The 27,709-nt window shown below is 39.6% G+C and overlaps 1 protein-coding gene across 5 annotated transcripts in view; it reads right to left on the bottom strand.

Moving 5' to 3' along the window:
• The window catches only part of AMPH (amphiphysin), a 220,668-nt gene that overhangs the window by 106,469 nt on the left and 86,490 nt on the right, over positions 1-27,709 (bottom strand). For all 5 annotated transcript variants that reach the window (XM_020289907.2, XM_076006299.1, XM_076006296.1 and 2 more), the window contains exon 2: positions 18,929-19,009. In XM_020289907.2, coding sequence (XP_020145496.2) covers positions 18,929-19,009 — 81 coding nt within the window. The remainder of the gene's footprint in view (positions 1-18,928; positions 19,010-27,709) is intronic.

Below are 27,709 nucleotides of genomic sequence, written 5' to 3'. Positions count from 1 at the left end.
TGAAAGACTGAGAACCGGCAGGGCATGGTGGCTCACGCCTGTAACCCTAGCGCTCTGGGAGGCTAAGGCGGGAGGATCGTTTGAGCTCAGGAGTTCAAGACCAGCCTGAGCAAGAGCAAGACCCTGTCTCTACTAAAAAAAAAAAAAAAAAATAGAAACAAATTAGCTGGACAACTATATAATTTATATATTTTTATATTATATATAATATAAAATATAATATATAAAATATAATATATATTATATGTAATATATATTATATATTATTATATGATATAAAATATAATGTATTATATATATTTTTAATATTATATATATAATTTATATATATATAAATTAGCCGGGCATGGTGGCGCATGCCTGTAGTCCCAGCTACTCGGGAGGTTGAGGCAAGAGCATCACTTGAGCCCAGGAGTTTGAAGTGGCTGTGAGCTAGGCTGATGCCATGGCACTCTAGCCCAGGCAACAGAGTGAGACCCTATCTCAAAAAAAAAAAAAAAAAAAAAAAAGACTGAAAACCAAGTGGATGATCAGCAAATGGAAGTTCAAGTGGTGGCCAAGTCATGGGAAGAGATAGAACAGTACTGAGAGACGGAAGCAAGGCTCTGGAATCATTTGTCCCAGTAGACAGCAGATCATAGAAAGGAGAGTATCTGAAATCAGGCATGTGATTTATCTGGACAGACCTGGACCCCAACTGAATCTAAAGCCTAAAGCCCTAAAAGGTACAATGAGGAGAGTTTGAATCCTCTAACGGCACATTTCTCAAACTGGGTGAGTGTAGAACCTGGGGGCACATTATGGCTTGTCTAGGGCCCATGACCACAAAATAAACCTAAAACTTCTCTCTGGAACATCTATGTATTGAGGTAGAGGGGAGCAAATGGAAGAGAAACCATTTTACAACCGCTAACCCATCTGTTATGAAGTAGAATGAAAAACTACAGAGAAATGAAACACAGCAGTTCACAGATGCCTCCTGCTCTCAGCTCTCTGCTTTAGGACCCTGCCTTACTGTCCGCGGTCCTTCCATGGCAAAGTGTGAGAGGCACCAAGCAAAGGCCAGGCTCACGTCTCACCCAGAGGGATGCTTTCCCTCAGAAAATCATACAAAGCCAGCCACGAACACCGACAGTCTGAGCCACAGGATTGTTCAAAATATCTGGAAATAGCAAGAAAGTAGCAGGGAAGAGCATTCTTTTCCCAAATATTCAAGGAGTAAAGATGTCAAATTAAACCGACAATTAAGTCATTGCTTTTTCTTTCAGAATCAGAAAGAAGAATTAAATAATTCAGGCTCCAGTCCATACACTGGGTTCATCTTGTCAAAGGCAAAAATCAAAGGTTTTTAAAAAATGAAATAAGAATCCCAGAAGAGATCGTTGATGATAGAATTGAAGAAAGTTTCAAATTGTACAATAATGGCTTAACTAAACGAGTCCAACTTAAGCAGATAAACTGGACGCTAATTTATATGACTTTGTTCTTTTCCAATGATTAAAATTCTTAATTTTCCCCATGACATTAAGTTTTCATAAATCACTCAGTAATAACCATATTGAATTTCATCTAAAATTATGCCTGAATCAAAAAAGTAAATGACCCTGGAGAGAAATTCTTCACCTGCAACATGCCATAGAGTAGTTTCTTCTGCACAAAACCTACTGCATAACAACATTTCCTTAACATCATTATTCTGCATAAATCACAGATGTTTTAAATCAACACATTCTTACAGCATTGCTCAGATTTCACTGAATTTGAAGTTCCTTCCAAAATCCTCTGAAAATGATCATTTCAGTAATTCAGCTGTGAACTGGGTATTGTGTGTGTGTGTGTGTGTGTGTGTGCAAAAAACAGATTCAAATTTCTACACCCTTGGGACTACATGTGTATTTTCCTTTCTGTTTCTTTATATCACTCTCTACAAGATAAGATAAAATTATTATCCTATCTCCTGATCACACTGTCTTCAGGGCCCATGGCAATAGGAGAGCAAGGGAGTCTACTATAATTAAGCTATCTGAATTGCCTAGTAATACTCTTCTTTGGATAAGATCTAAGCGGGATACACCACCTACAAAATTTCTTGCTTTGGCATATAGTACAATATCACAGCTTTGGTGTTGGTCAGAGGTTCTTTATTTTTTCAGCTGAATCATTCATTACTGTCAGGAGCTGCCACTTCTCAAGCCCAGCTGGCCCCCTAGGCCTCACTTTCGTCCAACACAGCATGAGGCAGTGGCTTGCTTTCCCTTCCCCATTAACGCCGTTCCCCCCACTCTCTCCCATGGAGTCTCACACTCTTGTGGGGCTGGGGAGAAGGATGCAGTCTCTCCAGTTCCCTGTTTCCCAGCTGTCCTGAAAAACAACCCAAGGTCATTTTGGGTCTCATTATGGAGATATCAAAAATTCACAGGCATGCAAAAAGTACACACGGTAACAAAACCTTACAAAGACTGACTGCCCCTACAAAAAAAACATCCTTTCATTCCCTTGCTGAGTGGTACCTCGAAGCTGTTGATTCCTTCTCTTACTTCTGTGGGTACTATTCCTCATATCTGCCCCTAAGGATTAGAATGAAGTTAAAAATTGAATTAAGTAGTTAGAGAAACAGTGCAGCAGGCACATTGGCAAGGAATATTTCAAAGATTGTTGTTACTCTATACAAAGGAATCACATTCCATACCTAATCAAATGTGCTTACAAGGCTGGTTCTCAGTAACACCAGTTCCTTAATTATTTGCACATATGTCTAGGCGTAGGGTGTGAGTAGAGGGAGGGGTTCCCAGACAGGCTGGGTTCCTGGACAGCTGGACAGCTCTCATTTGTGTCTCTTCAGCACCATGGACAGCCCACCCCCACTCCCAGTTACCTATTGAGGTTTTTTAAATTTTGGTATTTATTTTTATTATTTTTTATTTTGAGACAGGGTCTATCTCTGTGGCCCAGGCTGGAGTGCAGTGGTGCAATCATAACTAACTGTAACCTCAAATTCCTGGCCTCAAGTGATCCTCCTGCCTTAGCCTCCCAAAGTACTGGGATTACAGGCATGAGCCACTTGCACCTGGCCCTCAAATATTTAAAGAATTAATGTATGTAGTGTCAAAGGAGCAGCTGTAAGCACTACTGCATCAGAATTTCCTACTACACTCTGGTAAGAGCATAGAAGAATTAGGACAGACTTTTTCATAGTGAGCCAAATCCCTGATAAGAATAGCTACCACAGACTTAGACACAAGAAGAGGGTCTCCAAGTCCTGGAGCCATGACAAACAGTCTCCAGGTGTTGAGCTTAAAAACAGAGCTGAATTAAGGTGCAATGAATGACATTTGAAAATTAGTGGGTCAAATTGTTTATTGTTTGGATACTCTCAAATCTGAACCATTAACAATTATATTCAATACTTATGCCTAGGACTTCACGAGTCAATAGACAGGTATAGTTTTGTTAGCTTACCTTTAACCCAGTTACTTCTGCCCAGAAGAAAGAAGCCATAGTTGAGGCATTCATTTAATTGAATTAAATGGATAAAATTCAAGGGAATCAATGATTTCTAAGGAACTACACTTATGGAAGCAGCAACCACTGCACAATTTTGGGGTGCTATTCCTACATACGACCTTGTGCGTGACACCCCTGGACAGGGCTGTGTATCCCTCTTTTCCTGACTACACTTGCAAAGCCAAAACCAGTGGATTTCATTAGTAAAGTTATGTGGATCTGGCAAATTCTTTAAGGCAACAGGTGTTTAATACCCATTAAAAAAGTAATAGCTTGTTAAATTGACATGATTGTATGGTAAATGTAGTACTTATTTATCTTTATAGGTAACTTTTCTTATAAAAAGGGCAATAATGACAGGAGAATGAAAACACCACATACATTATAGAAAATGTTTTCATCAAGTTGCCTCTATAACTCAGAAACCAAGTGTGAGTTGACATTTTAGAAAGGACTCTCGTGTGGAAAAAATCAAGCAGCACTAACACGATGTATGAAAAGTGGATCTGAGGAAACAGAACTTCACAAAGTTGAGACTTCACAAAGGTAAGTCCTATCATCTCATCTGTGATCATAAGCTCATAGAAGTTCACATAGTTACATTATTATTTTTGGCCTTTGCTGACATTTTTCTCTTGAAAATGGCTCAAATAACATATCAAAATTAAAATTGGCTCAATTTCTCAGAGTTCAGATGAGTTAACTCAATCTCAAAGGCAATGTTAATAAATGTGCTTCTCATTTTTGATGCTTAGAAGAAAATTAGATTATCAAGTAGATGAGATTTAATGAGGCCATAATCAGCACCTTGATTAACAGATGACTAATAAGACATAACATGTGAATCTACTTATGATCAAAGGCGTTAAGCTACTGAGCACTAAGCTACAAAGCACAGACACTCTTGCTTTGTTAAGAAACAGCGCTCTCCCTATGACAAGCTCAAGTGCTGTTAAATTGGAAGTTTTTCAAAAGTAAAATCATCAGGATGTCTGAAATTTACATTTCCGTTTCTTGAGTTCTTTGTAGGAACCGGAGCTGTCATTAAGAACCCAGCACTCATTTCATAAGACAATTTCTCTGATTTTTTGGATTTCCTCTTCACAGATATTATTAATGGAGAAGATGAAAGATTGAGAAGAAATAAGAGTAAATGGTTGAAATCATATTCCTGGGATGATGGGGGTAGTGCACGGAACAGAGAGGGACATCAAAGAGAACAACTCAGTTGCCACGATTTATTCCAAGGCTCATGGCCCAATTTCCAACTATCCCTGTCATCAACTCCAAGAATACCTATGATCTGAACACAAAATATCACATACTTTCTACCTTTCAACAAAACAAAATTAGACAGCTAGCTAATAATCACATGTACCATTTTCCCATTTATTTACTTTAAGCCAACTACTTGAGTTTATACTGGTCTCATTCAGATCTGGAAAAACCAACCCATTGCATGTGCAAGGGGCTAGAACTGCCTAGTTATAACTATGAAACCATCAAAGTAATGAAGACTGGATATACCTGTAAGATATACTTTATTGCCTTGAGTTGGTATCCCATGAAAAGCAACTCAGTTTTTTTCCCCGTGTGTGTGTGTGTGTGTGTGTGTGTGTGTGTGTGTGTGTGTGTGTGTGTAAGAAGAGATCTGACTTATACGGTACATTAGGGGCATCATTTAAATATCTTTTCAACCTTTGCTTTACTACCTAGAGCACAGTGTTGACTATATTGGTGGAAGGCTTAGAAGGGTGGGGTGGAGAGCTGACCCCAAAACCAAGAGAAACTAACTTTATAGGAGTCCCACCTTGACAACTCTTCCTGTAGCTTATTGTTCAGGATCCTTTTCTGTGGGTATACATGCCAACTCATCTGCAATGTTCTATCATGACCAGTTGGGCAGGATGTACAGGTGTTAGAAAAACAACTGCTATCTCGAGGTACAGAGATGCACTGATGTAAGTGAAGGAAGTGCCTTAGCTATCATTACTGCAGGCATGATATAACATTCACAGTGTTTCCAAAACTGTCATTCATGATGTCTGTATTAGTTTGCCTGGGCTGCCATAATAAAATACCACAGACTGAGTGGCATAAAAAATCCAGATTCATTTCCTGACAATTCTGGAGGCTAGAAATCCAGGATCAAGGCATAGGCAGGGTTGGTTTCCCCTGAAGCCTCTCTTCTTGCTTTCCCAATGACCATCTTCTTCTCACTGCGTCCTCACATGGCCTTCTGTCTGTGTGTGTATATCCCTGTTGTCCTCCCTCTTCTTGTGACACCAGTTCTGTTTGATTAAGTCCCACCCACATGTCTTCGTTTAACCTTAATTAGCTCCTTAAAGGCCTTATCACCAAATACAATCACATTCGGAGGTACTGGGGGTTAGAACTTTAAGGTATGAATTTGGGGGAATGCAATCCAGTACATGATTAAACGATGTGTCAAAGGAACCCTCTGATATGGCAATATGACCACAAAGTCTAACAGTTACTGTCAGTCACTTTGTTCCAGGAACTGTCCTAAGTGTCACAACTCTGATGATTCATAATCCTCACAATAACTCCATGAGGTTGGCACATTTTTCCAAATGAAAAAAACGGAGGCATAGTGGCTGAGAACTTGCCCCGAGTCACACATATAACATATGGAAAGCCAGAATCTGAATCCAGGTAGTCCGAGTTATTTAAGTCCCATAACCTGCCTCCAGAGTACACAAGAATAATTTATGCAGATGTATAAGAGCCATTTAACAATGGATGTGAGAAAAATCAAGCTAATATGATAAATTACTGCCTGAGGAAACAAGAAAACATGAATACCAGTGGCAAAAAGAATAATCAGGTTCATTTCTAAAATGAAAGTTTTTATGGCATATACTCAGTTTTGTCATATGTAAAGCAGAATTATAATTACAGATTGCTATTAGAATCAAGTAGACAGTGTATAAAACACTTTATAAATCCCAAAGCCTACTTCAAGAAAGTCTTAATAATAAAAATACTTTATCACTGCATTTGCCTAAGCCAGTTTAATGGGGGTTGGAAATCTGGAAATTTTTAAAGCTCCTCAGAAGATTTTTATAATTAATCGGGTTTGGGAACATATTCAAGTAGATGTGCAATTAAGGAAACCATTGTATTTACTGTATCTGTGTAATCTCACGTTTGCATTCAAGTTGTTGACATCCTAGGATGTCTTTTTAGAGACACAAGTCAGATGTGTGAACTGATTCAGAAGTCTAGAGTCTAGAGTAGGACCCAGGAATCTTTATTTTTAAAACGCCTCCAGATGATGGCTACTGGGGAACTCAACTATAACTTTTCACTGTGTCTATCACTTACTTAATGGGCACTGAGTGTGTTGATGGACACTCTAATATGAAGCTCTAGTATGAGACTGCTAAAAAAAAAATAAAAAAAAATAAACAAACAAACAAAAAAACACTTAAAAGCATGCCTGGCTCCAGGATTCAGTCCATCACCATAAGGAATTCCTCCTAACACATCTCCTTCACTCGGATTGCTACCCAAATGGCAAAGTCAACGATGGGAATTACACTTATGAGAGAGAATCACCATTGATGGAACCAATAAAATTGAGGAAGATCTGATAATCAACTGCAGCTCATGTATGCACCTGTTCACAACGGTTTCAGGCAGTCCCCCTGGGCTGGGATGAGAGATATGCCTAATTCTCTGCATCCCATTACCAGAACCGTACAGTCAACCTGGGGATCAGTCAGAGAGGAGCACGCACGCTAGATAATGAGCTTACTTCACAAGGGGAAGTGGAAAATAGATAGAATTGGTCTCTAAATGAATGCTGAAGAATGGAATACTAAACCCTTCCTAGATGGCATGGTTAATTAATATTGTAAGGTAAAATACAATCAAAAGTGGATAACAGAGTAGTATAGATAAAAGGAAACCTTCGGAGAAATAACATGAAGAGCTTCCTATAGGGCTGATTTCTTAAATTGGGAGCAGGCTCCATAGGAAATGGCACAAACAGTGATGCCTGGAACATCTACAGCTTGACTAGGTCAAATTTTAGTTCAGTTTTAACTTAAACTTTCGATTTTGATAGGCCAGAAAGAGTTATTATTACTGATGGAATAAAATAAGAGTTAAAAGGTTAGTAATCAACAGGTTCTCCAACAAATGTAATAAGCTTTTGTTTTCATTCTCCTGTCTGGCACCATGGACAGCAACACCCTAATGGTCACAAGAAGTAGGCAGACTCATTTTGCCAATGAGCAAAGTGGTTTAATGGAAACAAAATAAATAGAAAGACAACAGGTAAATGCAGAAGCGCAAGTTTGACGCGCAAGGGCCAATACACTGCACTGATACCTGCAAGTTTCCACCATCTGCTCCCTCCCACAGAAGTCAATTGTATTAGCAATCATGGTGAGTTATGCTTATTAAAAAAGGACTCTAAGTCAAGATTATATAAAGAAAACACTTCTTTTCCACCAAAAAAATAAAAAATAGTACAAAGGAGAGTGACAGTCTTAATTAAGAGCTTAGTGCCCAAATTCCTTTGGTCTTTGGCCATATAGTGAACACAACTCCATATAAATGAGTTAAACCAAGACTCTCCTAGCCAATCACATGGCTATTTCATGACTGCTTAGCATGCCATGTGAGCAGCTTCACAGGGGCAGGGCTTCTGCACTAACAGTAGCCACCCATTGAGCTTGAGGAGTCGAGCTGGAAGTGGAATTGTGGGAAGATGTGGAAATATTTTTTTTTTCTAAGAATAAGGTGGGGGTTGAGAGTATATTCATGTGATAATGTTAAGTAATGAAACTAGGATATCAAAATATATTATAATTATGGAAGTACAGCAACATAATCTAAAGATTCTGTATCTTTTTCTACTACTTTAATTGCTTCAAAAAAAAAAAAGACAACTTTTGTACACTAGACCACATGCCTGACAAAGACAGGAATTATGTCTGAATTGTTCACCATTTTTTCCCAGTCCCATGTACAATGCCTTGATTCAGTCGAGAATACTTCTGATAGACACTTATCCATAGGGAAGGTATTCTCTGCCTTTTACCTGTTAGATGAAGTGTCCTGCTCCTAGCTCAAGTCAGCCCCTCCCACTGTGTACTGGATACCATCTCCTCCTGCCAACTCAAGGGCACGATCCGCTCTTCTCCCTTCCTCTGAAGAATCATCACATTCTCCTTCTGGACCAAATGAGTTCTTTTAGGATACATATATTTTTGCCATTTTAAGAACAAATTCTCTTGACCCCCACTTCCTCTCTCAGCTATGGTCTTATTTCTTTGACCCCCTTTGAAGCAAAACTTGAAACTTGCTGTCTCCAAGCCTCCAGATACCACTCCCCTTGCTCTGTTCATTCCATAGCTCTCGTCATTTTCTACCAGAGAGTATAATCTATTTACTTACTGCGCTCTATGCATTGTCTGCCTTCTTGTTGTGGAATATAAGATTCACAGTTGCAATGGCCTTTGTCTGTCTTGTTCACTGAAGTTTCCTAAAGGCCTGGATCAATTCTCAGCATGTAGAAGACACTCAATAAGCATATGGCAAACGGATGCCTCAGTAATTATATACTCTTGTTCTAAACGAGCCTGCACATGACATCATCTATCAAATAACCTAATAACTTCCTTAAAAGTTGATATTAAAATAAAACACTTTAAATGTTGGAAAATACTTGCACACTAAGACAGTTTTCAAAATTACAGAACTCCCATAGGAACTTACAGCTACAGATAGTATCTGCTGTGGTTTGAATGTCTCTACCAAAATTCATGTTGAAATTTAATTGCCCTTGTAACAGTGGTGAGAGGCAGGACCTTTAAGAGGTAATAAGGTCATAAGGGCTCCGCCCTCATGGATAGATTAATGCCATTATCACAGGAGTGCGTTAGCCATCTTACAAGTGGGCTACTGATAAAAAGGATAAGTTCAGATCAATTTCCTGTCTCCAGTGCTCACCTCTGCCTCTGCCCTTCCGCCATGGGATGAGCCTTCCCAGACAGCCAAGCAGATGCCGGTGTCATATTCTTGGACTTCCCAGCCTCCAGAACTGTGAGAAATAAATCTCTTTTCTTTATAAATTACCCCATCTGTGGCATTCTGTTATAGTAGCAGAAAACAGATAAGATAGTATCTCTAGGTAAATTTTACTTCCGGAGATGCAGATGTGTACAATTTGCTTATAACATACTGTACAATTATTTCATTTAAACGTTAATGGAAACCCAATATAAATTCAGGCAACAAGACCCACAATTCCCTCAGAAGTTTCTCAGAGGCTATTAACTGATATCTCAATTAAATATATTAATCCTCTGTTGTGAAAGTATTATCAAAGAAGAATGACCTTGCTCCAAAACAAAACATATTTTTTTCAAATATATTAAATTTTAGAAATTGGAGAACCTAACTAGGATTCAAGAACAAAAAAAATATTCTTCTGAATTAATCAAAATTACTTATTTTATTAAGTTTGTACAGCGTGTAAAGCTCTTAGAAGACTGAAACTACTGTAAGTGCCAGCAGTTATCCTGTTTCCCCGAAAATAAGACAGGGTCTTATATTTATTTTTCCTCAAGAAGACACCCTAGGGCTTATTTTTCAGGGGGTGTGTTATTTTTTTTTTAAGTGCGGTCCAACAATCTACATTTATTCAAATATAGTTAAGTCATCTTCTTCTGGAACATCATCATAACTCTCCAAACCCCAAATTCCATCCTGAATTTCTTGCGACTCTACTTCCTTTAGAACCATTAGCCCCAATCTCTCATGTCAAGCAATAGAGCAATAGAACTCTCATGGGGCAGATGAGAAGGGCTGCTCGTCTTCTTTTCCACTCTGCGACAAAATGCATGGGATGTGCAGATATGCTGCATAGCCACGCCCATCACTAGGTCTTATTTTCGGGGTAGGGCTTATATTGTGCCAATGCTTAGAAATTCTGCTAGGGCTTATTTTATGGGTAGGTCTTATTTTCGGGGAAACATGGTAGTTATGGGCACCGTGGAACTAGGTAGGACAACTTTGGGACCAAGAAGGGCCAGAGCTTTGCTCTACTCTGCATCCCCCACGTTGGAATCTAGCCAGGGCCATGTCAGACATTCTCTAAGGGATATTTTCCTGCCAAAAATTAGAATGAAAGAGGTAGAGCAGATGACAATAAAGAGGGTCTTTGATACTGAATGAGTCAGGAGGGACATAATACGCAAAGCAAAGGACAAATATAGAGAATATGTGTGACAAAGAGGCAAATCAAGCTGGGATGTACTTAGGCACCTGGGAAGTGCTAGAGCTGTGGAATTTTTTTTTTTAATGACTAAGACGGGATGTCTTCCTTTCAATATTTTACAACCCAATGAAGACAGAGATACACCTCTAAATAACTGTCATATAAAAAAAAACCTGGATAACAAATAATGTACTACTGAAGCACCCAAAGAAAAGGAAACTCCTGACTGGGGGCACTGGGGAAACAGCATGTAGAACACGTCTTGTCAGTTGACCTTACAGAAAGCTGGGACTTGGACACATGGAGACGGAAGGTCAGGGAAGGGCAGTCCAATCATAAGGAAGCAGTTGTGGTAGGAAAGTAGATAATAGCTTGAAAGCAAGCAGTTTGGTCCCTAAATGATTCCATCATACACAGACCACCAGCTACTCACTGCATCAACTAACTTTCCGTGTTTATTTCCATCAGAGCATCTTGATTCAAATAGGCCTCCTCAGTGTGACCCCTAAAGAGAAAAGCCATTTGTCTGGCTGATAGGCTGTTGAGCTCTGCCAGATACCAAAAAGAGAAGTGTGATCAAATCCTTGGGGATGGCCAAAGAAAGGTGCAGTGCTCTGAATGTGAGAAGAAGCCCGAAACAAACTGCAGCTACAAATAATCCGTGTCCTACAGGGTGGAGGACTGAATAAAGGCAAGGACCAAACAAGTAGAATCTGCTACAAGTCATGTAAATATATATTCTTAGGAGGGTAACTTAAGGAAACTCCCCCAAACAAGAGGTCATAGATTTTTCTGCATTAAAATGTATGTGTGGAGCCAGACATACTTTTTTAAAGAATGGCAAAAGAGAGATTTTTGGAAAAGTGCAGGTCAAGTAGAAAACACCCCTCCACATATCACTCTTTTTTTACTATACTTTATTAAAGGAAAGAAAATGTTATCACCCACCCCATTTCTGTGTTGCTTTCTTGAGCTATTGACTATTCATTTGCTGTTGGAGAGATTTCATATGAGGTCATGACTTTCAATAGGAGCTTCCCTTATACACTCTTTGCTGAAATGTCACCAGCATTCTGTCCCCCTGTTTTGCCACGTCCATTTAAGACCTTGGTGGGTCTTTATCCAGCATCAAAACATTTTCTTTACCCTCCACTTAACAGCCTTGCCCTTTGGAAAGAGGACCCAAAGATAAACCTGATCCAATTTACAACTTCTTGTGTTCTGCCAAAAGACATCCACCCACAGGCAATAAATGGAACATGAAGGTGATCAGCCACTTAATCCACACTTATGAACATATTGTTGAATGATGTAATGAATGCTGTGACACCACAGTTTAAATATTTTGACCACTGCAATTATAAAGAGCCCTGTTATATCAGTATTAACATAATTTAAATATCTTATTTTTCTACTCTCCTTTTCTCAAATATACAATCTGAAATAATGTCTGTTTTAGATAAAAGTGCTAAAAATCAACAATGGAAGGAACATGCTCTATAAATAATAAACCTGCAATCTGTGCTGCCCTGCACATTAAGCCCTCCTCATCCCTGTATTGAGAATTGTACTGTGATTGCCCTTGGTGGCCACAGTGAAACAGGGGCAATTAGAGCCAATTCTGCCATCCTGTGAAATTTACTACCACACTTCTCATAAGAAATTCCTGATAAGGTTGGGGACATTGGTTAAAAATGAGTGGTTTGGGAATCGTGGGGTCACTGCATGAGGCGCAGACAAAGGAGACTTCAAGCAGGGATCTTGTGCTCCTAAAACCCAAGAACTACATTTTAATTCTTTAAAGGTAAATGCAAACAAACCATACATTTTTATTCGATAATTGCCATCCCAGTACAATCTAAAAAGCAGACTGCCCACTAAGTTAATATGGCTTCATTAACTGCTACCTTTCTTTTAGGACATTAATAATGCTTACTATTTATTATACTTACATGTGTAATAATGTTTATACATTTAGTGTAGTGCAGCCCCTGGGTCAATTTGTCCCACAGATTTTTTTTTTTTTTACAAATTCCATTATAAAATTGAATCAGGTACCAACGTTTTAAATAACTGGGATATTTCCTGTGGTGCACAGCCAGAGTTAGTTGATGTAGGAAACTCTCAGAAGGCCTAATGCCAGAAATGGGGGCAGAAAGAACTGTTAGTGGGCTACCACCAGGCAAGAGGGAACACTCAGCCGGTGTGCTGAGTGGGTAGCTGTTCTTGGTCAGCAGGCCTTGGGAGGGGAAGGGAGGGGAGGGGGAAAGCGCAGGTGGATATGAATCAACCCAGAGCTACAGAGGACGGGACACCCGACTGCTGCAAGACAGGAGACAAGGAGATGGCCAGCATGGTCAGGAGATTGGTCACATAAAGGAGGAGGCACAATAAATACATACGTTGAAAATAAGGAAAGCCAGCTTTCTCACTCCCAAAGGAAGAGGTATTAATACAAATATAGAAAGGGAGAAGGCTCAACTAAAGCAGGAGATACGGAATTATACTTGGAGGTATCGTGGTTTCAGATAGATGGGTGAATAGATAATATAGATGTCTATGGGTATACATAATTGCATATACATATGCATGTGTGTGTGCATGCACCTATATTCTAAAAATTTACAAGGCCTAGAAGCATGACACCCTAGAAGCAAAGAATACACCTAGTATCCACATTTTAGTTTCTAAATGCCATTCTCTACTAAAAGAGACTCCTTGGAGGAACAGCCAATTCTAAGGCTGGGTAAGAAAAAACACAGCATGGGCCTGAAATAGCTTATGCCAAAAAGTTTTAAAAGTCCTCAAAGAATGAAGCACATGTGCCAAAAGCACATGGGAGTCAACTCCCAGGAGTTCCCACCAGCTAAATTTGGCACAACTGCTCTCCAAAACAACTAGTAACAGTTGTATGTTATAACCCACTGAATAAAATAGGAATCCATAAATATATACCGATATAATTAGTTAATAAAGAAGGAAAAGTTTTACCGTAGAGTAGAACGCTAATTAATAAGTTTAGAAAGAATTAGAAACAAATCACCATGTAGCAGTCATCAGAATAATAGTTGCATCAGTGGATAAAACCAGTAGGTGAAAGTTTGATGAGAAAGAGGATATTTACAGAGTCTCAATGTACATCCCTACAAAATATTTATTAATATTTATTAAGTAATAATTAATTGCTTATTAAATATTTATTAATTTTAAAATACAAAATACTTATTAACTTTGTACTGGAGATAACTGGGAGATCCCATTTTATTAACCAAGTGATGAAAGTTATCACTAATGTTGGCATAAGCCAACATCCTGTGAGTCCTCTTATACTGGGCCTCACTTCTGTAGGGATCCTGCCAGAAATAAAAAGATGAAAGCAGCAAACCAGGAATCCTGTGCCCAGGAGGAGTTAGTTCAGTGTAAGGAGAGGACTTGGCCCAACTTTTCAACAGCCACTGGAGTATCTAACTCATTAGAGTCAGTTGGTCTGAATTCTCACAACTGGAGAAGAGTTTGAGGTCCCACGATTTCTTTTCTTACTGGTTTGTGTTATGACAAACTTAGGCCATCACTCAGTCATGGCCATGGAGCTCAACAACACCGCTCCAGTCCTTCAAAGAGGGAATGGAAAAGTCGTAGAGATGTGAAGAGAATCAAGATTCCCCTTCCCTTCTTTTTGAACCCTTGGTCTTAGATTGGCCCTGGATTAGGGTGCTCACACCTGCACTCACTAAGATGTGATTAAATAGCTGGTTATCTGGGCCCAACCAGCCCCCAGTGTATTTTGTATAAATCACACACTTGCCAAAGGCGTCGCATCTTAGTGGGTGAGTTTATTAGCAGGAAGGAGAGAGAGAAGCCAGGGACCTTCCCTCCACCGTGTGACCTTTTCTCTACTCATTAAGGGAGCCGTCAGCAGGCAATGGATGAAAGTAGCTGATGTTCACACCAGTCAATTTTGCTACTTGTTAGCAGCTCTGGTAAGGAAGAGAAAATAGAACAGGGAAAAAAGCCTTCTGGGGAGGAAATGTTGATTTTCAGCTTTTGTTCTTCCTGTTGGACTTCTATACTCCTTGCTCTCCTTAGTGCTCATCATGGAAAATTCCAAGACCTTTGTAGAGGAGTTCACATTATTCCCTGCTGCTCTACCCTTAGGTTTTCACTTCCTCCTATCCTAATTAAGCATTAAGAGATTATGAAATCTGGACCACAAAAACTACAGCAATGGACACTGTCCAGTGAACAACAACCAAGAGAATACGTGCAGACCCTTCATCCACTCTCCATCTCACACAAACCACCTCTTAGGAAAAGAGGTTTGGGATCAAAAAGGTAATCTGGGGTTGGAATAAAATATAGCTAAGCTCCAAGCCAAAGGTCAAACATAGACTTTTCCACCGCCTTTGTTTCTAATATGAACAAGCAATAACTACAAAGGCTCTTATGATTTTATAAAAGGGAATCTAAAAGCAAGATCATCAAGCCCCAAAATGTTTGAACACTTTCTGGAGTATTCTAGAATGGTCTGCATTTTGATTAAACACGACTTGAGTGTGGTCAGACAACTATACTATAATGCACAAATCCAAATATGGTTCATATTATACTGTCAATAGTACCTTTGGGGCATGAAAAATATATATTGATAGAAAAAATATGGAATCTAGAATTCCTGGGTCAGACAATGCCCTTGGAGTGTATACAGCTTTTAGATAATGCCTTCTGCCTTTACAGAGTAACAATTCACCATTACCTTAATGGTAAGAATAGACCCTGCAGAGGTAACCTAAATCCTGCTAGATCCTTCTTCCTAAGTTAATGTTTCTACATAAGCACCAAACATTTTTTGGCATATGCAACAAATGTGAATTGATCACCCATACATACTGGGGATGAAAAAGATTTTTCTTTTTCTCTCTACAGAGCATTGATATAATAAATTCAGCCTTCAGCTTTACTTATCAACCTTTCATTTTAATATTTCCATAGAAGATTAATAAATTCCTCTCTTTACTTCCCTCCTGTCCTCCCTCCCTCTTATCTCCCTCTAATAAACAGGCAGAGTAAGGTACCCTCCCTCCTCACTGCTCTGTGTCTATAACTTACCCTTTTCTGAATAAAACAAAAAAATACCAAAATGAAGATGTGGAAATGTAAGCTGTTTCTGATGTAAATATATTTTCAAAGTGAACCAAAGGTGGTCAAGAGATTCTCTGAAAAACATTTTCTATATTTCTAGTCTATTCACTTCACTCTAATAAAATAGAATTGTTTGTTCAAATTCCCCCAAATTTTGAAGTTTTATCCAGATTTCGAAACTTACTAATATTCTTGGGAGAATGAAGGTGTTGGTCTTCAAGAGTGATAATATACTATTTGCCCCATAACATTTGAAAAAATACATTCTGTATGGTGATAAAAATAGCACAAGAGCATTATAAAATTAACCCATGCTGCTGTTCCTAGTGGCGCAAATCATTTAACCAATGTAATTGATGATTTAACCAGCTGGACTTTTCTCTAGTATCTTAGACAAAAAACAATCCTTACCTGGTTCAGCAGGAAGAATAAAAAGATTAATAAAAACCCACTATAATCAGAAAAGGCAAAGTGCTTCCCAGGCATGACTGCATTACTGAACCCGATACCTCCCGAGTTGGCCTTCTGGGATGCTAAGTACATCAAAATGCCATAAAAGTGATAGAGAAAAAAATCCAATAGCAAAGAACTAATTAGCTCCATAAGGATATGCCAGACAGGAAGACAAAGTTTCAAAGCGTAGAATGTAAATTCTCAAGAACGAAAACCTATAAACATGAGATACTTCTTCAATCTACATCTAATCTCTTAAAGCAAACATCTAGGATTGCCCTGCAAAGTAACAGTGCACTGATTGACAAGTTTAACTGTGGGAAGCTCCTGCCATCCAAGACAATGATCTGTACAAGTGTTGCGGCAATGTGTACAGCTAGTGTTACAGCTCCTGACTGGGAAAGTACCCAGCAGCACACAGTCAGAGAACAGCCTTTATTCCTCCAGAGCAGGCCCAACACAGCTAGTGTTACAGCTCTCTTCCCCTTTTCTGATCTTCTGCCCCCCTTCCTTGTTCTCCTCCTGCTTTTATACCCTTGTAGACTCCAAAAGCATCCAATCAACTACAAGATTTAACATCCAATCAGCATCAACCTTTAACATCCAATCAGCATCAAGCTTTAACATCCAATCAGCATCAAGCTTTAACATCCAATCAGCATCAAGCTTTAACATCCAATCAGCAACAGTGGGATTCAAAAATTACCCAATCAGGATCATGTAAGCAGCACTGCCAGATCACAGGAGGTGGCCAAGCACCCCTGGACAGCAGACATCAGCGTGGGGGCCCAGAAGCAGGTGGTGGCATGTGGGCCGGGGGCATTCCGGCACTCAGGGGCCACAGCAGCGTGCCCTTCAACCGCCCCATGCACGGGCCTGAGGGGATGCGGAGCGACAGAGAGGCAGCAAGCGGTCGCATCCCAGCTTGCCGGACGTTTTCCATGTCACAAGAGCTACCCACGTGCAGGAGAAGATGTGTGAAAAGTCACCAAATGGGAACAGACGTTGACGTACTATAGACTCTGTTGTCCTACAGGAGACTAGGGGGGCAACTTATTCTGTGGGCCTAGATCCAACATTTCCCTGGGAATTCTCTACCTTCATTAACCCAAAGCTCTCTACAATATTCAGTAATATGGCCTTGATCAATTTTTCTGTTACTGTTTTGTTCTCCAACTCCCCTCTGTCTTTTCTCATTTCCGGACAGAACATTATCACTGTCATTCACAGTAAATTGAGTACCTGTAGCACCTGTTAACTCTTACTTAGCCCTGGGATGAAACTGGAGACACTCAGGAATGTGTTTTGGTGGACGTTGGTCTACATGGTTGCAAACCTCCTGGATCTTATAATCCCTCTTGGAGAGGAAGAGAAATAGCATGTCTCCAGTGAGAGAAACAGCAAGAACCCCGATACACATATGGAAGAAAGAAACTCCAAGGTCAGGGATCTGCATACAGGAGCAAAGGGAGTGGAATGAAATATGTGTTGATTGTCCATTATCGGCTGTCATCCCTGAGGCCACGATCTCCTCTGTGGACACTGGTAGCTCCAATGATAGCAAGAAAATAAACCCATGTCCTTACATTGTCCCCATTTTCCAGAGTCTTCCAGGCCTGGCTTCTTCCCACCCAACCTCAAGTATGATCTCTAGATTTGAGGCTGCTTTCTTTTTTTTTTCCATTATTAACTTTTTTTTTCCTTTTATTTTATCATATTATGGGGGTACAAATATTGTTAGGGTTACATATATTGCCCCTGCCATTCCTCCCCCCGCCCCCCGACCTTACCAAAACATCAAGCATTTCTTCTAACCTCGGAGGGCCCTGCTGCTATCTTCCCTTCCCAACCCTCATGCACTCTGTCTAAAGAGTTATATGCTAGGCAATTATCCAGGCCTTAGAGGTCAAAACAGATAATATTTAAAAAGTACTTTCTTTATCCAAGTGTCTGTTAAACACACAGCAGTTCACTAAAGGAAAAAACATCACACACCATGTTTCTCAATCTTTTTTTAATTATCACCTCCCCTGAGGAATCTTGTTAGATATTTTTATCTAATCACACCCCCATGAGATTTTAATGCCATAGATACACCATACACCTACTTATCAAATGTATGTTTATCTATGGTTTATACATTTAAAAAGTAAGCTTTGTTCGCCCACCAAGATCTAATTTTCAGCCCTGTTTGGGGGAGATTCAATCACTGTTGAGAATACATGATCTTGAATTGTGCAACAATTGAGGTCATTTTGCCCCCTACTGCTTCTCTAATATTTAGTGGAACACAAATCATCAGAATCATCTTCCCTGTAGATTGATCAGTCATCTGTACTGACAAAGCCGAGAACAGCAAAGTCTTTATCTCTTGAGAGTCTAAAACCCAAAGTATCTTCCTGCAGTGCTTCTACCCTCATCCCCCACAAGAAATTCTACAGAATTAGCAAGTGTTACCCTCAAGCTAACACCAACCCCATCTGTTCTTTCTTCAATGTTAATGCATTTTATTTATTTACCAAAACACAAACACAGTTAAACCATTTCCCACTCCAGAAACTAGATAAATGGACTCACTTCTTGCCGTTTGAAATTCTGGACATATTCTTCAAACTGTTCGTCCTTTGTCTCATCAGCTTTCCCCAGCTTCTGGAGGACCTAATGTGTGAACAAAACAAAATTATGTGATTTAATAATGTGTTCAAGGGAAAACGTCCCTTTCCAGTTAATAACCAGAGCAAGGCTGTTGCTTTGCTCTGAGGAGGCAGAGGCAACTCCAGCATTCTGGAAGCATCTTCCTTGGTGGCTTTGGAGTTGAACAGACCTGAACTTTAATCACAGTTCCACCACTCACAGGCTGTGTGGCTTTGAGCAAGTGTCACGCTACACTGCCTTTATTTATTTACACATCTGTTTCCTCCAATGCATGACTTAAAGACAGAAGCTATGCTGTATTTGTCTTTGTGTCCAAAACACCTGGTACAAAGCTTGATGCATAACAGATACTCAACTGTTTGTTCAACTATGAACTAGAGCTATTCGACTAAAGTATTAATACACTTCATAGGGACAATATCAGAATTACTGAAGCCAGACAGACAGTTCTCATCACCATCTTCTGATACTCCCTGCAATTCAATAAACACTCAAGGAGCCCGTGGGATACACAGAGCCCAAGGCTAACCACTGGTCACCCAGAAATGCAAAGATGACTAAAACAAGTCCCTAGTGCTTAATTCTAAAAAATGCATAATATAGTGGAATAAACAAGGCAGGCCCATGAATAATAAATCAAAGACAATGTACTATAAGCAACATGAGGGGCTACAAAGTGGCATTAGCAATATTCCTTAGGATAAGAAACTAAGCCACATAGGAAAGTGGTAAGAAATATAGGTAGAAAAACAGGAGAGACTGGTGTTTTTAAAATAAACGCAACAAACAAACAAAAGCAACAAGGGAGACTAGCCAAGAAATACTGCAAATTAGAAATAATGAGAATGTATAGGCTCAGGCTAGTATAAGTGTTTACTATAAGAGAAAATTTTGGTTCAAATCAAAGGATAAAAAATTCAGTGAATACATTTAGAAATATTGGGTTAACTATTTGTAGAGAAAAAGGTCTATCATTTCCTCATGTCGAACATAAATAAATTCCAGATGAATTAAAGAGCTGAATATAAAAAAACAAATCATAAAAATATTAGAAGAAAATATTGTCAAGCACTAACAGGTATATTATCATACATTGAGGAAGGCCTTCTAAGTATAACATGATAGGGAGAAATCGAAGTCAAAAAGAAAACATTGGCCAGGCGTGGTGGCTCACGCCTGTAATCCTAGCACTCTGGGAGGCCGAGGCAGGCAGATTGCTCAAGGTCAGGAGTTCAAAACCAGCCTGAGCAAGAATAAGACCCCATCTCTACTATAAATAGAAAGAAATTAATTGGCCAACTAATATATATAGAAAAAATCAGCCGGGCATGGTGGCACATGCCTATAGTCCCAGCTCCTCAGGAGGCTGAGGCAGCAGGATTGCTTAAGCCCAGGAGATTGAGGTTGCTGTGAGCTAGGCTGACGCCACGGCACTCACTCTAGCCTAGGCAACAAAGTGAGACTCTGTCTCAAAAAAAAATAAAATAAAATAAAAAATAAAAAACAAATAATTTAAAGCTAGATCTCCCAAATGACCTCCCAACACACTCACAGACACACAGAGACACAGACACACACAGACACACTTACACAAAAAAAATCCTAAAGGTCAGAGGGGAAGGGCACCTAGCATTTACCACATGGCTCTTCCCCCTCAATTCTCAAAGTCCACTAGTTCATACACTTTTTGTCACTCTAGATCAGGTAGGACACTGGGAAGCAACAACTCCTCATCAGACAGCAGCAGTTTCCAGAGGCCCAGGAAGTGTGCAAACCTCTTCTGAGCAAGCAGCAACAGTCCAATCCTCAGTTCTACAACTGCATACAGCAGCGAGCAGGCACTCTTGTCTCAGAGAGTGGGAGGAAAGGAAGGGACAAATGTTTACTAAGCACCCACCGTGTGCCTGAACCTGCAGAAGGGGATTTCCGAGTTATTTCTTCAGCTCTCACCACACTCCCGTCCGGTGCCTGTTTTGTCTGTGTGAAGGCTGAGGAAATAGGACTCAAGGATGGCAAGTGGATTATTAGAGACCCCTAGGAAAATCCCTTCCTGAGGTCTGATATCTCTGTCGCCACCATGGATGGCTTTTTTCCTTCTCATGGGAACTAAATGTGATACATCAAGACCATTATTCTCATATTCTCATTCAAGATACCTAAAAGCTACTATGCCCTAAAAGGGGCATATCTTCTAGGCTGTCTAACTATAACAGTGGGGGAAGAAATCATTCACAGCCCCCCCCCCTGCTTAAAGACCCTAATTTAAATTTCAAATCATAGTTCTTTGCTTTTCATGTTTCTAAAAATTATATAATATAAATAAAATAGCAAAAACAACAAAAACTGCTCCTGGGTGTAAGGAAAAATAAAAGAATTAAAATTAGATGACATTGTTGGCCCACACTTTCTCCTTGAAGGAAAATAACACAGCATCCAGAGCTCTGTGAGTTATAGCTGTGGTCCCCACCCCCGGGGTACCAGTCCATGGCCTTTAGGAACCGGGCCACACAGCAAGAGGTGAGCAGAGGGCGAGGGAGCGAGGCCTCATCTGTATTTACAGCCACTTCCCGTCATTCGCATCACTGCCTGAGCTCCTCCTCCTGTCACATCAGCAGCGGCATTAGATTCTCATAGGAATGCAAACCCTAATGTAAACTGCACATACATGTGAGGGATCTCGGTGGTGCCTTCCTTATGAGAATCTCATGCCTGATGATCTGAGGTGGAGCTGAGGTGGTGATGCTAGCGCTGGGGAGCAGCTGCAAATACAGATTAGCAAAGAGTTTGCACAATAAATGCAATGTGCTTGAATCAGCCCGAAACCATCCTCCCCCACCACCTCCATCCATGGAAAAATTATCTTCCATGAAACTGGGCGCTGTTGCCAAAAAGGTTGGAGGCTGCTGAGTTACAGCACACTGGCATCTTGATGCCAGCTGCCTTGGATGGCAGCAGTAACAGAGAAGAGATGGGAAGGCCAGGGACAGAGGCAGGAGGGGTCCTAGCCTTTACTGAGAACCTCTTCCCTGGAAGTCACTACAGTAGGGACTTTGTGTATTTTATTTCACGTGATCCTCACAACAGCCTGCTCATCTCTACCTTACAGATGAATGAACTGATGAGACTCAGAGAGGTCAGAAAACTTGCTCAAAATCATTCCCTTTGCAAGTAGCAGAACCGAGGTTCAACACCAATCTTCCACCCCATTCCCCACAGGGCCTTCCCCACAAAGATATACCACCAACAGGCTTAACCACTTAACAGCATGGATACTTAAAACCTGCTCCTGAAAGATAAATGCCAAACTTCTCTATATAGCAGAAACTTTAACTTGGTCATACGAAGTAGTATCCACAACAGGTGCTGAATTATCGGTCTGTATTGCCACATATCCAACACACCAAAACCATAATGATTCTTCTTACCAATAACTCCCATAACTTTCTGTCTCTTCTCTTTCCAAGCATTTTTATTTTATTTATTTTTTTTAGCGAATTATGGGGGTACAAGTATTAAGATTACATATATTGCCCCTCCCCCCTCAAGTAAGAGCTTCAAGCGTGTCCATCCCCCAAACGTTGCACATCTTACTCGTTGTGGTTGTATATACCCATCCCCTCCTACCCACTCCCACCCTCCCGACACCCGATATATCCATACTCCTATATGTCCACTTAGGTGTTGATCCGTTAATACCAATTTGCTGGTGAGTACATGTGGTGCTGGTTTTTCCATTCTTGAGATACTTCACTTAGTAGAATTTTCCAAGCATTTTTAACCTGTAACCTGAAGAAGAGTAGACCTACCTTGCTGAGACATCAGATTTCATCATCACCACCTCTCTTTTCATTTCTTCAATGTTACCAAACTCTCTTTACTAATATGCCTCTCTGGCTCTCTGAACGTGTTATTTCCCTCATTTGAGTCTTACTGTTGCTTCTTGAATTACCATGAATCAAACCCTGGTTTCTCACTGGATCCCAAAGTTCCAGTGCCCTCATGACATTCTTCTTAAATATCAAGGGAGGTGGCATGTTGCAGAAAGAGCAGAGGCTGGAAGAGTGATAGAAACCTAGGTGCGTGTCCTCAGTAAGTCATTTAGGGGTAGAGGAGTTAACATTTGCATGCATGCTGTCATGCTCCGGGCCTTCAGAAATCCTAACTCATCACAGCATTCTATCCTGCTGAATCTAGACTTGACCTCCGAATACTTGCGCATTAATGTGTCTAAATTAACTATGACTGAAACCCATTTGACATCCCTAACTTAAGACACAGTTATGCTTCCAAAAGCTCCAAACTTTCTCTAAGTAACACTTCATTTCTATATTGATTCTTCCCCCATCCCCATTCTACAAAATTCTTTATCCCATCATTTAATCACAAAGCTTCCCAAATCCTACCTTAAACCGGTCCAAGCTTAGTTATCGGCATTACCTTCTCCCCATTTATCCTAGTGGCAAAACTCTTATAGTTAGGGACTTCCTGATATTCCCACAATAACTGACACTTTGGGCTTTCTTGTGTTGCAGGGACTTTTCCAAGGACTTTAGATATATTAACTCATTTAATTCTTACAACAATCCTATAGTTTAGGTATTATTATACCCATTTTACAGATGAGGAGAACGAGTCACTGAGTTGAAGGAACTTGGTGAAGGTCACAGAACTAATCACTGACGGAGTCAAGATCTAACCCAACTAGTATGTAGCAGTGTAGTGATAGCTCATATCAATGCATTCATTTCACTTTCATGTTGCACTTGGCTTATCTTCCAAAGAGTTGAAGACAAAGGCTTTAAAGCAGTGGGGGCTCCAAAGTTTCTACACAGATGGGCTCAGAGGTGGCAATCTGGTTTAGAGGAGAAAGCACTCAGGAAATCTCTTGAAGCTGTGTTTGCAGAGCAAGCTCACTTTGTAATTTGGACTACATGTTTCTTGGGGGAAGGTTGTTGGGCAGGGGTGACGAGTGGTTTAAAAGCCTGCCTTCTGCCATCACTGTGGCAGGCATGTCTGATAGACCTGACTTTGATTGAGTTCATGTTACTACACAGTATTTAACCTCTCCAAACCTCTTTTCATCTGTAAAATAGGATAACATTACTTACTTCCTAGGAACTGTTTCAAATTATTAACAAGCACATATTTAAAGTGTTTAGCAGCACTTCCTTGTATATATTAAATATTTTTAAATGTTAGCCACTATCATTATCTTCATCTTACTATTATGTGTTTGCGCTATGCATGTGTGCAGACATTGTGCTACACAACGCAGTTGAGACTACACTGCTAGAAGGAACATGAATGTCACTGGTGTACAGTGTCAGCCAGAGGCCCCCTGACTTGCAAGGTCAATGTCACTGTACCCATCCCTGGGGCTGGCAAACACAGCCCCAGGCAGTAGAATTCAGACCTATCCACTGGAAGCCTGGAGTTGCCAGCTATTTTGGAACAACCTAGACGGCCACCGAGTTTTCACCAAGACAAAGAAATACGTATTGAAGGAGCTCACTTCTGGGCAAAGAAGCATTACTTGATCCAACATTGCTTTCCAGAAGAGGATGTGAGAAAGGAAAAGGAAAACGTGTGAACTGAAGACAGCGGAGTACCTCGCAGGCTCTCTCAGAGGACGGGAATAAAGGCCAGGTGCCCAGAAAGATCTCACTCCAAAGTCGGTCAAATAATCAGAGCTGTTCTTGGTTAAAACAAAAGCATTTTAGAAAAGAGAGCAGCACATATGCAGTGGTGAAAACAACCACCATCCGAAATGTGTAAATTATTCCTTCAGAGGAAAGTGATTTACCAGGACATAAATAAATTGTACTTGCTGTGTTTAAAAAGTAGGGCAGGAAGAAGCTAAATAATATTATACTTTAAGATTAAATAGAGAAATTCGCTTTCCTGAGTAATAAAATAAACAATATTCATGTCTTTTTCACTAGACATTTTCTTAGCTCATATATTTTCCCCCTGAAATTCAATTTATAAAGTTTTAAATAAATCTAAGTATCAAAGTATTTACCCAGTAAGTCAGAGTTCATGTAGATTCCTTCAAGAAATAAATCTTCTTTGGAGAAAAAGTAATTATCCTAAGTGAAAAATGATTGTTCATAAAATATGGTGGTATTCTTTCCTTTCCTCTGTCATTAATAAATATATTTTTAAAAATAAAATTGTACACAGACTCACATATATGTTAGCAATTATTTGATGTTCAATTTCATTTCACCAACCAATACTACATATAAATAACATGAAAGATATATCATTTTATTGCAAATTTATTACTTTTAATAAGCAGGAGGGATCTAGTAACATAAATATTAAAAGGCCATATAATCACTGTATTAACTAATAATCTCCTGCCACTTATGTAAGAGTCTCTTTGAAAGATGGAACAGAAAACACTGCATTTTTAGAAGAATTGGGCAATGTAACTAGGGAAGAAATGGTAAACATAAAAATCATGAGACTACAAAATGTGTTAAAAAGTTAACAATGGTTATTTTTGGGTGGTAAAATTAAGGGAGATTATTATTTTCTTCTTTATAACTTCCTATATTTTCCACAATTTTCTCAACGATCACATGTTACTAAAGTAACAAGAAAAATCATAAAAATAAACAGTTTATCATATCATATCTGTATTTTTAAAAAAATCTATGTATTAGATTCTAATACAAATAAGCAGATGCATTAATGGCTGGTTAAAGACTGTCCTCAAAAGATATTGGTAAGTCAATATCAACTGAAAGTCAGACTTGCAGAGGCAGCCATCAGCCTGATTCATTGGTTCTGTGGCTCACACATATGGTAAACATATCAATGGTATGGTAAACATATCAACACTTCACAGTATTATGTGGGATTGCCAAGTATACACATGGAAATGCTGAGCTATGATGCCTGGCATAATGATAATGCTCAATAAAGGACATCTATTATTATTATGGATATTATTATCCAATTATTAATATATGGAATAATTTCATCTATGGTACAAGTTTATATTGACAAAAGGCAAGGGAAGATATTGAAAATGTTATATAATGAGACTCAGGATTCATAAAAGTCCTTCCCTAACAAGATAAAATTTAACAGGGACAAAATTTAGTTTGAAAATTTAACTGCACAAGTACTAGATTTATGTATTCAACTTTCAATCAAAATACACCGAGATGAATGTTAGGGACGCATGGTTTCTGCCCTTATGTAGAAGTAAGGAATGAGTCAGCAGATAGTCAATGTGAGTCAACAAAGTGATGTTGCTGCCAACGCAGCTAATGTAATCTTAGGCTGTGCAATATCTCCCAGGAAAGCAATCCTGAATGCTCTCTGATGTGGACAAGTTGGTAAACAAAGCCACAATCTGGAACCTACTAGAGGAGCCACCCAAAAGGCAAAGAGAGTTGACATCATGTGGTAACAGAAACATTTGATATAATTTGGTACCAGAGAGAAGAGAAGACCCAGGGAAAAGAGTGCAGTCATCTTCAAGCGTATGAAGGACTATCACAATAAAGAAGGATCAGACTTGTTTTGTCAGAAACCAAGATCAAGAACTAGCATCAGCAGGTAAACAGGTATATAAAAATTTCCTTTCCCCAAAATTTTTCAGCATGGACTTCTAGATATTAAATAGTTTGTTGGTAGAGGTAATGAGTTCACCATTATAGAAGTTATTTGAGCTTAACCACTACTTGGGGTGCCAGAGAAGAGACATTCATCAAACAGGTAAGTGGACTAAGTCATATTTCAAATACTTTCTAATTCTGGGAACCTACAACAAATTCATCACACGAGACAATTTTCCCTAGAGAAGAATGCAAACCACAATGAATATAGTAGGCAGAGAAGAAAGTATTTTCATACTAACTAAAGACTGTGCCAAACACTGGGTCAGGGGCCACAGGGAAAGCAAGCTAGGGACTGTGATAGTACAACAGTAATTGAAGCCCAGGGTGGGAGGTCTGGAATTGGGATAGACAAGGCTGGTGTGACAGGCAGAGGACAGATTACAGAAAAGCTTAGTCGGCAAGACTAAGGACCTCAATTTCCCTGTGTAGACCATGGAGAGCCAATGAAGTGTTTCCCTGGAGGGAGTCACATGATTAGGTCTGCACTCCTTGGTGATAATGTTAAGGACAGACCAGAAGAGAGTAAGAAAAGAATAATGAGACCAAGTTAACAGGCTATTTAAATAGTCCAGGCAATAAATGACAGAACCTGAGCTAGGGACGAGATAAAACAAATCTTTAAGAAATAACAATGCACAGTACAGTACTAATGACTTATGAGATGAAAAGGATGAAGAACAGAAAAGCATCAAGGATGACCCCAGATTTCTGTTGGGAAGAGTAGATAGTGGTTCCTTTAAACAAAATAAACATCACTTTGGACAAGTTTGGGATACCTCTGTGGCATCCAGATAGAGATATGATGAACAGTTAGATATGATCAAAGTTCTCAGAGAATGTTCTGAGCTACAGATATTCTTTGGAAGTCACCAAGATGTGGGAGTAGTCAAGCTATTGGAGCGTATGAGAAAGTCCAGAGAAAATACAGTGTGAAGAAAGGAGTGGACCAGAGTCAGAGTCCAGGAAAATGATTATTTGAAGAATGGGCAGAGGAAGAGCATCCTTGACAGGATACTGAGGACCAAGAGGTATGATCAAACCAGGAGCAAATTCCTAGAAGCCAAAG

This window comes from Microcebus murinus, chromosome 9 (genome assembly GCF_040939455.1).
Source record: "Microcebus murinus isolate Inina chromosome 9, M.murinus_Inina_mat1.0, whole genome shotgun sequence".
Lineage (NCBI taxonomy): Eukaryota > Metazoa > Chordata > Mammalia > Primates > Cheirogaleidae > Microcebus > Microcebus murinus.
The sequence above is the reverse complement of the archived record's forward strand: the minus strand, read 5'-3'. Positions and strand labels throughout refer to the sequence as shown.